The sequence below is a fragment of the Geotrypetes seraphini genome, chromosome 17, assembly GCF_902459505.1.
Source record: "Geotrypetes seraphini chromosome 17, aGeoSer1.1, whole genome shotgun sequence".
NCBI classification, from domain to species: domain Eukaryota; kingdom Metazoa; phylum Chordata; class Amphibia; order Gymnophiona; family Dermophiidae; genus Geotrypetes; species Geotrypetes seraphini.
In genome coordinates, this window is record NC_047100.1 from 48092483 (window position 1) to 48107334 (window position 14852).

The 14852-nt window shown below is 44.0% G+C and overlaps 1 protein-coding gene across 4 annotated transcripts in view; it reads right to left on the bottom strand.

Annotated features, from left to right (window-relative positions):
- Positions 1–3208: 3208 nt before the first annotated feature.
- The window catches only part of RNF123 (ring finger protein 123), a 363039-nt gene continuing 351395 nt past the window's right edge, over positions 3209–14852 (bottom strand). For all 4 annotated transcript variants that reach the window (XM_033926520.1, XM_033926519.1, XM_033926522.1 and 1 more), the window contains exons 38-39: positions 4427–4512; positions 3209–4037 (exon numbers count right to left, since the gene is read on the bottom strand). In XM_033926520.1, coding sequence (XP_033782411.1) covers positions 3938–4037; positions 4427–4512 — 186 coding nt within the window. In that variant the 3' untranslated portion in view covers positions 3209–3937. The remainder of the gene's footprint in view (positions 4038–4426; positions 4513–14852) is intronic.

The following is a 14852-nucleotide window of genomic DNA, read 5'->3' on the forward strand; positions in this document are numbered from 1 at the left end:
AGTTATTTACTGAATCCCTGATAAGTCCCTCTCTTCTTTTCGCATTGACTCCTCGTTCTCCTTTCTTGAACCCTCATATCCTTCCCTCATCCTTGGTGACTTCAACATCCATACCACTGATCCCTCTGACTCCTATACTTCCAGGTTTCTCTCTCTACCATCCTCATACAATCTTCAACTGTGCTCCACCATCCCTACACACTAGAATGGCCACTGCATTGACCTTGTCCTCTCTTCCAACTGCTCTACCACCAAATTCTACATCTCAGCTCTTCCCCTCTCTGACCATCTGTTAACCTTTACAACTGATCACCCGCCCTTCCCCCTTCACTACCTAAACGTTTAGAAACCTTCAGGCTATTGACCCTGATACTTTCCACCACTGTCTCATCCTTCCCTTCAACTAATGTCACACAAGTCGCCGTCCTCTCTCTTCTGCTCTAGATACTTTTGCTCCTCCCATTTCACATCCCGTAAGTTATGCCAAAGCCCAGCCGTGGCTGACCCCCAACATCTACCTACATTCCTGTGCCTGATCTGCTGAATGTCTGCTTAAATCCCACACATGTGCTGACTTCATACACTTCAAATTCCTGCTGACATCTTTCCAGTCTGCCCCTCTTGCTTGTCAAACGAATATTATGCCCATTTAATGAACTCTCTTTGATCTAACCCTCACTGTCTCTTTGGCACACTAAACTCTCTATTGAAAGTGTCGTCACCTTCCCCCTCCCCTTCCAGCAGTCTACTCTGCCAACCTTCCTTCAACCCTTGCCACCTTTTCTGAAATTACTGAAGAGGAGACTGCACATATCTCCTCCAAACCCACTACCTACTCTGATCTGATTCCCACCCACTTACTCAGTGCTATGTCTCCCACTGTCATTACATCCTCAACCTATCACTCTCTAATGTAATTGTTCCTGATGACTTCAAATATATCAGTCACACCTCTCCTCAAAAACCCCTCACTAGACCTCAAATCCCCCTCTATCGCCCCCATCTGCCTCTTATCATCTTCCTTTCATCTCAAGCTATTCTTGACCCACTTCAATCAGACTTTTGTCCATTCCATTCCATGGAAACTGCCCTTGCTAAAGTCTCTAATGTCCAAGGCCTCTATTCTATCTTCATCTTTCTCGATCTGTTGCTTTTGATACTGTTGATACACTGTCCTCGCTGGATTCCAGAGTTCTGCTATCCTACTGTCAATTGATGTACCTCAAGGCTCTGGCTTGGGCCATCTCCTTTTCTCCATTTATACCCACTCTTTTGGTGCACTAATCTTCCATGGCTTTCAATATTATCTCTATGCTACCTCTCCACACCAATCAAAAATTTGTGGTTCTAAGTATTATATACCAAAATACCATGTGAGTTGAGCTGAGTTTATCTTTTTTGGAACCGAAGTTCAAAAGCTCATGTTCACCTGAGTTCCATATAATAAAATACTTCATTTTATTTAATGTTATATTATTCATTTCATTTAAATCTAATCTTTTTCTACAAGAAAAATTTATTTTTATAAAAAACTGCAATTATCTCAGGTGGTGTAATTAACACACAATTATTCCCACAAGTTGCCTTGCACAGTCACTTTCCAAACAAAACTTTTCTCCAGATACTATCATTTACTGCTTTAGGCTATATTAGTATTTCACTTATGCATTTTAGATGCTGCCAGAGCATTTATTCAGTCCGACGCAGCCTGCGTTTCGTGGGGCTACAACAGGCTCCTGCTGCGTCAAGGATTCAGAGGCAGTGGGCTCTCTGGAATCAATACAATACAGATTTCTATTACTTATTTTCTAACATAAAACTAAAAATACATAACAAAGAATAACTACTCACATTATATTAACATTGTACTCGATCTGCTGATTCTGCAACACAAACTAAACATGACTCCCCACCCTTTTTCAAACGGCCCTGCCTGTCAATGTCTAAGACCAAGCTCCTTATCTTTTTGCCTAAACCCACCACCCCCTATTCTCTATTCTGCGGACAACACTCTCCTCCTTCCTGTCAGCTCAGAACCTCAGGGTCATCTTTGACTCCTCTCTCTCCTCTGCTAAGATCCAACAAAACGCTAAAGCCTGTCGCCTCTTTCTCTATCATATTACCATAATCCAACCACTCCTTTCCAAGCACACTACCAAAACTTTCACTTTCACTTAGACTACTGCAAATTGCTTCTCTCAAGTCTTCTGCACTTGTATTCTGCCAGCACCGCCATAATCACATTACCCCTCCCCAAACTCCTGTTACTGACTTACAAGTGCATTCACCCTTTAACCCCCCAATATGCTCCCTCCTGTGAACTCCATTCATTGGGTAAGTCCCTCTTAGCTGTACCCTTCTCCTCTACTAACTCCCTTCTATCTTGCTGCACCATATGTCTGGAACAGACTGCCTTCAACTTCTGACTCCCACTCACCACGCTACCTATGTCCACTCTTTCTGCAATAGACTCCCCAACCCTCTATGTCCTGTCTGTCCAAATTAGATTGTAAGCTCTTCTGAGCAGGGACCATCTATTGCATGTTAAATGTACAGCGCTGCGTACGGTATAGAAATGATAAATAGTAATAGTAAGTCACTGGTACCTCTTCTCCCTTGGAAATGCACTGGACTCCTTGCTCCTCAATTTGACTGGGCATGCGAACAGGAGCTTTGCTTATTGCACAGCTCTTTTGTGTGTGCAGCAGGAATGTTACTCCCCAATGCTCAACACTAACAGCATGCATATAATTTACATGTTATTAGTGCTGAGTATGTTATTTTTCTGCTCTGTAGGGAACAGCACAGGAGTTCTGAGTATCAGCCTGTTAGAGGGGAAGGTTCTGAGAAAAACAATATCCAAACCAGTGCACTTGGATGACCTTTGCGACACCCTCAGATCTGACAATATGGCTTGATCCTTTAGTACAAGGTGGGCCACTGAAACCTTAAAACAAAAAACCTTTATATAACACAATATTTTTGTGTTATAAATCATGCATTGCACACTGTGTAGCCTGTTTTGCAAAAAAAGGGGAAAAAAATGAGTTCACAGTCTGGAGGCAGTTCTGGGACAAGAAGTGATCTCAGCCTTGTCCATTGACTCTGCAGTGTTAAGAATAGCAAGAGTCTGGAAAGCTGCCGCACCCAAGGTAAGAAAAGAAAGAAATATTAGAATACATAAAGCTTCTGGATAACCCATCACTATCTTCTAGCACACATAAAACCCACATCCAACGTGAGTTCCTATGGCGCTGTCTGGAATATGCCCAGGTCCAAGCAACATTTCAGATTGTGACTAATAAAAACATTTGGATTTCAGATCCCTTGGGAGCAATGAAAACGGCAAGTTCTTTTCTTGCTGAGATCTGAAAATATGTCAACAGCATCAAAATCTAGCAGTTTTATTTATAATTTGCTATTCCAGAATGTCCCCAAAGTGGCATACATCATCCAAATTAAACATTCCAGGCAAAATAAACATTCCCTACAGAGAACTTTCAATCTTCTCACGTGAATCTAACCTCAGCATGCAGATGACAGGAGTCGAGGCATTTTGCTATCAAGGATTAATGTGTTGTGGAAACCAAATGATGAAGTGAGCTCAACATGGTATGGCCCATACTGGGCTGTCTCAGGTGAGCTACAGCCCAGTATGAGCCCATCTGAGCATTACACAGATGCGTTCTGGAGAACCCCATCCAGTGAATTAAAACCAAAATGTTTACATGTTAAAACTGATCATTAAAACCACTCAAGCAGTGCAGGTTGTTGCTAATAACTTGATCCTCCCATGAAGATGTCTACAAGGGACGGGGGCTTTTGCTCTAGGGATGGATGAAAAAGTATTAGTGGAATACACTAATCACTGCCTCCCTCTTCCTGCCAGGGACAGAGGTAAGACTGACACCATCATCCCAGGGTTCTGGAACAGAAATTAGCACATTGTCGGCTTTTCATAATCTTCTACGCCAGTGATAGTGGCTTTGCAGAAAAAGCAGTCTTTGTTGTTCATCAGGTGCTGATTGATACAAGCCCTAAAAGCAGAAAACACAGTTTCAGGCATGAGAAACATCAAAACGAACCTCGTCCAGAAGCTAAGGCACTAACCGAGTTTCATGTCACTTTTGCCAACTGTGTTTGAGTGGGCAAAAGCTATCTGGTGGGAGCAAAGCAAAATAGGGCTTCAGCATGTGATAGCACGCAACTGTCATGCATGTACAACTCACAAAGAAGAAAAATGCATTGTTACGCTCTGATTACAGCAGACATTGAGCCCACTTTCAAGATTAAGCATGCATCCTGATGGCTGTTAGATCTCTTCTGCTCAAAAGCCGATAGAATGCCGAGACTCGTTATTGATGGGGCCAATTTCTATCACACTGTGTTACTTCATGGGGAAGGAAAGAGAACTGAAGTCCCTTACTTGCAGGATTTGTGAGCGCATGGTTTGAATACTGCTGAAATGGGATGTGCATAACAAATAGGGCACAGGTCATCCTCGCTCGTTGGCTGCAATAGAGACATCAAATAATAGCATATTAGAAACATGGTAATTCCTCTCGCAGAATAAGTCAATCGTTTATGTATTCAGTAAACTAACATGGTATGTCAGATCCTATGTGTTTGTATTTGAATTCAAGAAAGCAAGACAATATCATCTCAACTAGGAGGCCGTTCCATGCATCTACCACTCTCTGTAAAGAAGAATTTCCTTAGCATACTGCTCTGATATGCATGTTGGGCCCTAAGACTGTCTCAAGATGAGCGTTCATTAAGATGAGTACTGACCACGTTAAATTATTTTAGAATGTGGATGAAATTTGATAATTTTGATAAAAATAGGAAAATGAAATTGATTATTGGACCTGTTGGTGAATTTGGAACATAAAGCTTAAGGGCAATGAGTTATTGAGCCCTGGAGAGGGATTCATGATATCTATACTGGGTGTTGGCATCCCATTTAATAGTTGCTAAACTTAGTCACAATAACTTATTACTTTAGAAGAAAGGCAGGTGAGAGGAAATATGATGGAGATATTTTTATTCAAACAATTTTATCAAAGATTGCAAGTAACACAAGTAGGAAACCATACATATGTGATATGCAAGAACAGAAAAAATTAAATTCCTATAAAGAGCAGGAACCAGCAAGCAATCATTACATTAACCGCCCTCTACCCTCCGCCCCCTCCCAATCTCCTCTCTCACAGGTGGGAAAGGAATCTTATGAAACTCCCAAATCGGAGCTCATCTGAGAACCTGGATGCTTAAGATCCCCAGAAACAAATCATCTACACACACCCACACCCAATCACTTTTTCAAAAGTAAGGAATCAATAACAAAGAGAAGAAAAATTACCTACTAAATTTAAAGGCCTACTAAAAAGCTGGCTGTTTAAGGACGCCTTTAACTGACCCTTTTCATAATCACACTATCTCGTTCCCTGGAACACTGTTAAGTAGAAATTAAGTGGGTACCGTTCCCCAACCTTTTGTTTCCTTACCCTTCCTTTTTATTTATTTTCGAACTGTATTTAATCCATTCTTTCCCCCTCCTCTTCATCAGTGTTTTTACGTCATAATTTAATGTCCTGTTTGTTGGAAATTTTTTATTTTTTCTATTTTTAATTTTGTAAATCGCATTGGATTTGGATAATGCGATTATATCAAATATTTTAAATAAACTTGAAACTTGAATAAACTTGAAACTTCTCTAATAGAACATATTCAAAAGCAGATTGCATCCACGTGAGTTCAAAGAAACAAAAGTTGTCGTCGCTTGACATTGCCTTCCACCTCAGGCACCTCCCCAAGTAACCAACATGTGGATTTGAGTCCTCCATTTCCAAAAAGATGGTGGGTCAGAGAAGTCCACAACTGTAATATACATTTACAAGCCAGGAGACACACCTTCCGACACATCAAAATCCCTCCCCGGACATTCCCTGATAAGTACTGCGTATGCCAAGTATCAATTGTTCTACAGTGTCTGTAAATATTGCCCTAATATTTTTAATACACTCCCAAAAAGAATGAGAGAAAGTTAATTCAATTCTAATCAGACAGTAATAACATGCACAATTCTCATTTTTATTTTTAGCTAGATTTTCATAAGTGCTTTCTACAGGCGCACTGTTTTAGTCCCATTGAGAAACACACACGCACATCGTCACTAGATCTGCCAACATTTTTTACTTTCTAAAATAGTGCTCTGGGTTATTTAGTGACCTTATTCAAAGTGCTTAATCATGTAAAAAAAATATACAGTCAAACCTTGGTTTGTGAGCATAATTTGTTCCAGAAGCATGCTTGTAATCCAAAGCACTTGTATATCAAAGATAATTTCCCCATAGGAAATAATGGAAACTCGGAAGATTCGTTCCACAACCCAAAAACTTTAATACAAAATACTATAAGTACTCAAGACCTCGCTCATTTAGAACAGTCACTACACTCTTGCAGTGTCAGAGACAGAAGAACTATCGGCCCAGTTGTGATGTGTATATACTGTATGTACTTTTATTGCAAGACATTGCTTGTATATTAAGTTAAAATTTAAAAAAATGTTTTGCTTGTCTTGCAAAACACTTGCAATCCAAGGTTTTACTGTATATATATATTTTAACGTTAACTTAGCTGTAAACTGTATTCCATGTCACTCCAACATGTTTCGCCTTACGGCTTCCTCAAGGAAGCCCCCTTCAATTTTTCTCTACACCATCCTGACTTAGTAGTTTCTATATTAGCAAGATCACTTTAATATCACAATGAACATGCTTTCCTGCGATTGATGTCAACAGGCTTTTAATTAATATACCTACCACTTCCATTTGCTGCCTGAAACGTAATGACTGTCATCAAAGTACGGACTGCAAAGGTCAAAAGTTGCACACAGTAATAATAAACCTGCCCGCTATGGACACCTCAGAGCTCTACTTAACCTCCTCCTACATAAATTCTGCTGACTCAAGTTAGCTAAGATTGAAGTCAGGATACTGGGCTTCATGGCATAAAGTCTGGTTTTAGATTGCTATGCTGAATGTTCCCCTATAATATTATTTTCTTACGATATCTGCTTTTAGATCAGCAGAAATCTGACTGTTTCCCCTGTTCCTTTGCTCAATGTTTCAGAGACCTGGGATTTTATTGGAATGCCTACAGAGATAGCAATCCTTTTGCACTAATAGGCACATCAATAATGCAGCCATTCTTTCTTTCTCTTCACTAGAATCAGATATCAGGTTCAATAAAGTCTGTAACTATTTTTGTGCTTTTAGCAACAGACAGATCCTGCGGAAGAGGTCATGCAGCTAGATTCAGAATTTGTGCTGGATTTTTGGTAGCTATCCGCATAACAATAAAGCTATGCATCCAAATTTGCAACTAGTGTGCAAATTTGTGCATGCAGGTCTGATGCACACATAATTTAATAATGAACTGAATTAGTACGTATTAACAATAATAGGCCATAATTGACATAAATGAAAGATTAGGCTCTTACTTAGATAATCTTATTTCTGTTAATATAAATGTATATTGTAAATAAATAAATATATATATATATATAATGTAAATGTATATTAGGTGATAAATCCATGCTCGCAAACCACTTGCAGAAGGGTTTCAATCACATCTTTCACCAGTGGAGTATAGCTCCCTCTTCAGTTTGTACCAATGCAATCGATCTCCACTGTAATAAAAGAAAAGAGGAGAGACATGGGGAACTTTCCCAGAAATAATATACATTTCTGTTCTGCACTCATGGACTTGCAACATTGTATCAATGAAACAATCTGCAGTATGCAAGTATCACTAATACATACAGAACTTCAAAGCTCAATAATTCAGTACTTTATTAGTATGTTCATCCAACTGACAGAAGAACTCCAGTTCCAGACCAAGGCAGAAAGCAGGTGAATTGCAGAAACAAGACTATCCAGGTAACAACCTAATCTTTCATTCTGTTACATATACACAGGACATATATAGGTGATGTACCAAAGCAGTGCCAGACATCTAGGGAGGGACAGATGAGCCTGCCCGCAAGATTGAGGACCCAAAAGTAGTGTCCTCTTGAGCCAGCATGCCCACTCTGTAGAACTTTGTAAAGATATGGAGAGTAGACCAAGTAGCTGCTCTATAGATCTCTTTGGGCAGAACTGCCTGGGACACTGCCTATGAAAATGTCACACTTACAGTCGAATGAGCTTTGACAGAAACAGGCTGACAAAATTACCATGCATATCCATCTGGTGATTGAAGCCTTGGAAACTGGTCGTCCTAATCTGGACTGACTTCAGTATCTTATCCAGTATCGTCCTAATCTGGACGTTCAAGTATTTTACGGGCCGCATCGAGGCGGAGGAAGATATCTTCTTTTTCAGGGGCCCCACGACAACAAGAGGACATCCGTGGAAAATCAGGGGCGGGAAACTACAAGGTGACACCAGGAAGTTCTTTTTCACTGAAAGGGTGGTTGATCCACTGCAGGTGATTGAGGCCAGCAGCGTGCCTGATTTTAAGGCCAAATGGGATCGACACTTGGGATCTATTCACAGGGCAAAGGTAGGGGAGGGACATTAGGGTGGGCAGACTGGATGGGCCGTGGCCCTTATCTGCCGTCTATTTCTATGTTTCTATGACTTGTAAGCACAAAAATATGGTCAGAAAGGTGAGACCCATTTGTCCTTTCCAGGTAATGGGGTAGAACTCTTTGCACATCTAGTCTCTGCTGTATCTCATCCCATAAGATAAAAAGTGGGTAAACAAATCTCTTGGTTGATACGAAAAGCTGACACAACTTTCGGTAGGAGAGAAGGTACCATGCTGTCATCTTGTAACAGGCTGAGCGGTCAACATTCATCACACATCTGTCCCCAGGCACTGCTGGAACAAACACAACAGTTAATATAAATACAGTTCATTCATACATTCCTAAAACTCCCAACCAGGTTCCTCCAGACCCTCCCAGTCATCTCTGGGCATTCCCTGACCCTCACTTGCCTCTGGGTCTTCCCTGGGTCCTCCGTGGACTTCATAGTCTTCTGGTCTTCTCCCAACCCTTCACTGGCCCTTCAGGTCTTCCAGCAGCTTCCAGTGGTCTCTCTATTGGTCGCCACTGGCCTTGCCGGTACTTCCGTTGGTTGCTCGCCAGTCACCTTTAGCCAACCTTCTCCCAGGTCTGTCAGGCTGTTTCCCTGGGCTCCTCTGGCAGCTTCCGTTGCCATTACCAGTCTCTCCACCGATCGCCACCAGTTCCTCCACTGGTTGCTTACCAGAACCTCTCAGCCTTGGACCTTCACTCTTCTGGCTCTTCTTGTGGGCCTACCAACAGTCCCTACAATCTCTGGTCTCTCGGATCTCCACGAGTCCTGGATACTTTTTCACCGGTCCCTCTACCAGTCATTAAGCCTAAGCCCCTCCCTGGACTTCTGGCTCATCGGGGCCCTCTGGCTACTCCTTCTCCCAGACTCTCTCATGGTCACTCAATCGTCTTTTCCTGGATGCACGCACTGAGGACTCCTTCCAAGCTGCTCTTTGTGAGGACTCTCCTGTCACTCACTCCCCTAGTCTCACACATCCACCTGTCTCCTGCTGGACATCAAGCTTGGGGAACCCCCCTGGTCACCCCAAGCTCTACCAAGCAAACCAGTCTAACAGGCTTACCAAGGATTTGGTCAGAGACCAGCATTCCTCCCCTTGAGGATCAATTGGCTCCTGAAGTAGCTTCTGATTTGCCTAGCTTTCTGCTCTAAACCTGTCCTTTTCAGCACCACTGTTCCCTCAGAATTAGTGGACAGCTCCCAGCAGGCTTTGCAAATTAGCTCCACACTCTCCACTGCTCAGGCTCCATCTGCTGGCCTGTGATAGGAACTTCACCCTGTCACACGTGCGCAGAGAAATCCCAGCCTCTGAGATCTGAGAAGGGCTCTCTGCAAGGAGGAACTTGCAATTCCAATATCCATCTCACAGAGACTATTGCCACCAGGAATACCGTCTTCACCATTAGGTCCAGAAGAGATGCCTCATGGAAAGGTTCTTATGAAGGTTTAGACAGGCCATTCAGAATGATATTAATATTCCAGGATGGAAAAGGCCGGCATAAGGGATGTCACAATTTGAACGCTGCCTTCAAGAACGGATCACATCAGGGACTGTTTTCCCCCTCGATCCTAGAAGAATGAGAGGCCCGCCAACTGGACCTTGAGAGAAGCCACTGCTAGGCCCTTTTCTAATTTGACTTGAAGGAATGCCAAGATTACAAGAATTCGTACCATGAAAGGCTTAACCTGAGATGCATCTTAGGCCACAGGGGAAACACAGCCAAGGTTGAACCAATGCGTCCAACCCTGCATTTCTCGATTCACTCCATTGGCTATAAAAACATTTGCCTTTGTGTTCTTGGCTGATGCCATCAGGTGCATCTCTGGTCTTCCCCAGCATTGCACAATGAGGCTGAATGCTCTTGGGACAGAGACTACTCCCCTAGGTCTAGAATATGCCAGCTGAGAAAATTGGATAGCATGTTTTCCACTCCTGCTACATGGGCTGCTGAGAGTGCCTGAAGATGGCCTTTCACCCACTAGAGCAACATTTGAGCTGCCATCCTGTCTGTTCACATCCTGTCGGAGAACACTTGGACTGCCTTTCCTTCCAGGTACTGTTCCAATGTCCTCAGTGCAAATGGCCCAGTTCTATGTAATTTATAAACCACTTCATCTGCGGGAGGGTCCATTAAACTCAACCAAGACAAAACCAAATTCATCCTTCTCGAAAATGACAAGGTCCAAACCACAACCAACTTAGAGATAAACGCAATCAAGTATCCCATCCAAACCACCATAAAACTGCTTGGCATGACCATAGACAGATGCTGCACTATGCAACCGCAAATAAATAAAACAATTCAGAAATCATTCGCAATCATGAGAAATCTGAGACAAGTCCGAAAATTCTTTGAAAGAACACAATTCCAACTCATAGTACAATCCCTAATACTAGGTATATTGGACTACTGTAACATCCTCCTCCTTCCTTGCCCTGCAACCACAATTAGACAACTCCAAACAATCCAAAACACAGCTTTGAGACTCATCTACTCATTGAGAAAACATGACCACATCACTGAAGCCTTCATCAACTCACATTGGCTCCCAATCCAAGAAAGAATCCAATTCAAATTCTACTGCATATTATTTAAAACCCTACACGGAGACAGCCCCGCATACTTGAACAATCGCGTCATCCAAGCACCCACTACCAGACATAGAAAAACGCACTCCCCATTCATACCACCCCCAATCAAGGATGTAAAAAGGACAAAACTACACGACGGCCTCCTAGCCACTCAAGCCGCAAGGCTGGACAACCAGATCTCCAACCTTCTGATGACCACCCCAGACTATAAGACGTTCAGAAAAGAAATAAAAACCACACTTTTCAAGAAATTCCTGAAGCAGCAATAACATCACGACCTCTTTGTAACTCTAAAACTGACATCTGATCTACCCATCACTGCACTAATAATAACAAAAGAACCTCCACTATGACCACCTATTAATTCTTTTACAAACCACCTCACCCTCAACAACCCGTTAAATGTTTAAAAGATCTACAACTTACCTCTCTAGCTAATCATTGTAACTCTGTTTTTTATTTAAATTAACCTTTTGTAATCCGCCTTGAACTGCAAGGTAATGGCGGAATAGAAATCCCTAATGTAATGTAATGTAATGTAATTGATCCTGTACTGGATGACCATCTCAATGGGCTCCCCAGTCAAACTGGTTGGCATTGGTCATTAGGGTTACCCATGAGGAATTTCAGAGGTGTAAGCCCTTCAATAAGGCGTTCCTCTTGGAGCCACCAATGCAAGCTGCGATGTAAGGAATGCCTCTGTGTGGACCACCTGGAGAGCAGAACACACGTTCTCTTGCTCAGGGAACTACCTCCAGGGTGGCCGTCATTGATCCCAGCAGCTGACGGTAATGCCAGGCTTTAAACATCGATCCAAAATCTGCTTCTGGAGCCTATCTGCGTGGCTCAGGAAGAAAGATGAGGCCTTTCGCTGTCATCGAAGTAGACCCCCAGATACTCCAGGAACTTATTCAGCTCCAAATGACTTCTTGAAATTGACAATCCAGCCCAGATCCTATAGGAGATCCATAACTTGTCACACAGCCTGCTTGGCCTCCAGCCTTGATGGCATTCTGATCAGTCAATCATCCATGTCCGAAGATCTAAAGGCGAAAAAACAGTTTGACAAGGCGGTGGCTGCTGCCAGAAGGATGCTGGGCTGTATAAAGAGAGGCATAGCCAGTAGAAGGAAGAAGGTGTTGATGCCCCTGTACAGGTGGTAAGGCCCCACTTGGGGTGTTCAGTTCACTTGGGGTGTTCAGTTTTGGAGACTGTATCTAGCGAAGGACGTAAGAAGATTTGAAGCGGTCCAGAGGAGGGCGACGAAAATGATAGGAGGCTTGCGCCAGAAGACATATGAGGAGAGACTGGAAGCCCTAAAGCAATGTTACTTACCGTAACAGTTGTTATCCAGGGACAGCAGGCAGCTATTCTCACTAGTGGGTGATGTCATCAGACAGAGCCCCGGTACGGACGTCTCACAAGCACGTGTTGCTTGTAGAAACTTAAAAGTTTCTAGATGCCCGCACCGCGCATGCGCCGGTGCCTTCCCGCCCGGAGATCCGGGCGTGTCTCCTCAGTTCAGGTAGCTAGCCTGAGAAGCCAACCCAGGGGAGGTGGGTGGGACGTGAGAATAGCTGCCTGCTGTCCCTGGATAACAACTGTTACGGTAAGTAACATTGCTTTATCCCAGGACAAGCAGGCAGGTATTCTCACTAGTGGGTGACCTCCAAGCTAACCTCAGTGGGATGGAGGGGGAGTTGGCGACTTAAGAGAATAAATTTTTCAATACTGTTTGGCCAAACTGTCCATCCCGTCTGGAGAGAGTATCCAGACAATAATGTGAGGTGAATGTGTGAACCGAGGACCAGGTGGCAGCCTTACAAATTTCCTCGATTGGTGTTGATCTGAGGAATGCTACTGAGGCTGCCATTGCTCTGACCTTATGGGCTGTGACCTTACAAGGAAGTGATAATCCAGCCTGGGCATAGCAGAAAGAGATACAAGCCGCCATCCAATTGGAGATGGTGCGCTTTGATACGGGTCTTCCCAACTTATTAGGATCGAAGGAGACAAAAAGTTGAGGAGTGGTTCTGTGTGGCTTGGTGCGATCCAGGTAGAAAGCCAAAGCACGTTTACAGTCTAGAGTGTGAAGGGCCGATTCTCCGTGGTGAGAATGGGGCTTAGGGAAGAATACTGGAAGTACAATGGATTGGTTGAGATGAAATTCGGAGACCACCTTAGGCAGGAATTTCGGGTGAGTGCGGAGGACCACCTTGTCATGATGGAATACTGTGAATGGTGGATCCGCCATCAATGCCTGGAGTTCGCTGACTCTGCGAGCGGACGTAAGGGCTACAAGAAAAAGCACTTTCCAGGTGAGATACTTAAGAGGGGCCCTGTTGAGTGGTTCAAATGGGGGCTTCATGAGACGGGAAAGGACTACATTGAGGTCCCAAACTACTGGGGGTGGTTTGAGAGGAGGGTTAACATGGAAGAGTCCTTTCATAAATCTGGCGACCACCGGATGGGCCGAGAGGGGTTTCCCTTGTAGGGGCTGGTGGAACGCCGCAATAGCGCTCAGGTGGACTCGTATGGATGTAGACTTGAGCCCAGATTGAGATAGGTGTAGGAGATAGTCCAGCACGGAGGATAAGGAAGCTCGCTGAGGTTCCTTTGATTTAGAAACACACCATGAGGAGAATCTAGTCCATTTCTGGGAGTAGCATTGTCGAGTGGCGGGCTTCCTGGAAGCTTCCAAGACCTCCCTCACTTCTTGTGAGAATTGGTGAGGGGTTACGTTGAGAGGAACCAAGCTGTCAGGTGGAGAGACTGCAGGTTGGGATGAAGCAGTGATCCTTGATGTTGAGTAAGTAGTGAAGGAAACACTGGAAGTGGTACTGTTCCCTGCTGCTGAGTTGAAGTAGGAGGGAGAACCAAGGTTGTCTGGGCCACCGAGGAGCTATTAGAATCATGGTGGCCTGTTCGAGTTTCAGCTTGACCAGAGTCTTCTGGATCAGCGGGAATGGTGGGAACGCATATAGAAATCGTTTCCCCCAGTTCAGTAGAAAAGCATCTGCCTCGAGGCGATGAGGAGTGTAGATCCTGGAGCAAAACTGAGGCAGTTTGGAGTTGTGGGGAGCCGCAAAGAGGTCTATCTGAGGCGTCCCCCACTGTGTGAAGATTTGGTGAAGGGGGCTGGAATGGAGAGTCCATTCGTGCGGTTGTAGCAGACGACTTAGTTTGTCTGCTAAGACGTTGTTCTCCCCCTGAATGTAGACAGCTCTGAGGAAGGCGTTGTGGCGCACCGCCCAGTCCCAGACTCGTAGAGCTTCCTGGCAAAGGAGGGCCGAGCCCGTGCCTCCTTGCTTGTTGATATAATACATGGCGGCCTGATTGTCTGTGCGAATGAGGATCACCATGTTGTGAAGTAGGTGTTGGAAAGCTTGGAGCGCATTGAAGATGGCTCTGAGCTCCAGTAGATTGATTTGATGTAGTCTTTCCGCACTGGTCCAGAATCCTTGGGTGCGGAGACCATCCAGGTGGGCCCCCCATGCATAGTTCGACGAATCGGTTGTGAGAACTTTCTGATGGGGGGGAGAGTGCAACAGCAAACCTCTGGATAGATTCGAAGAGGTCATCCACCAAAGTAGAGACTGCCGAAGAGCAGGTGTGACTAAGATGTGTTTGGTTAGTGGATCGGACGTCTGATT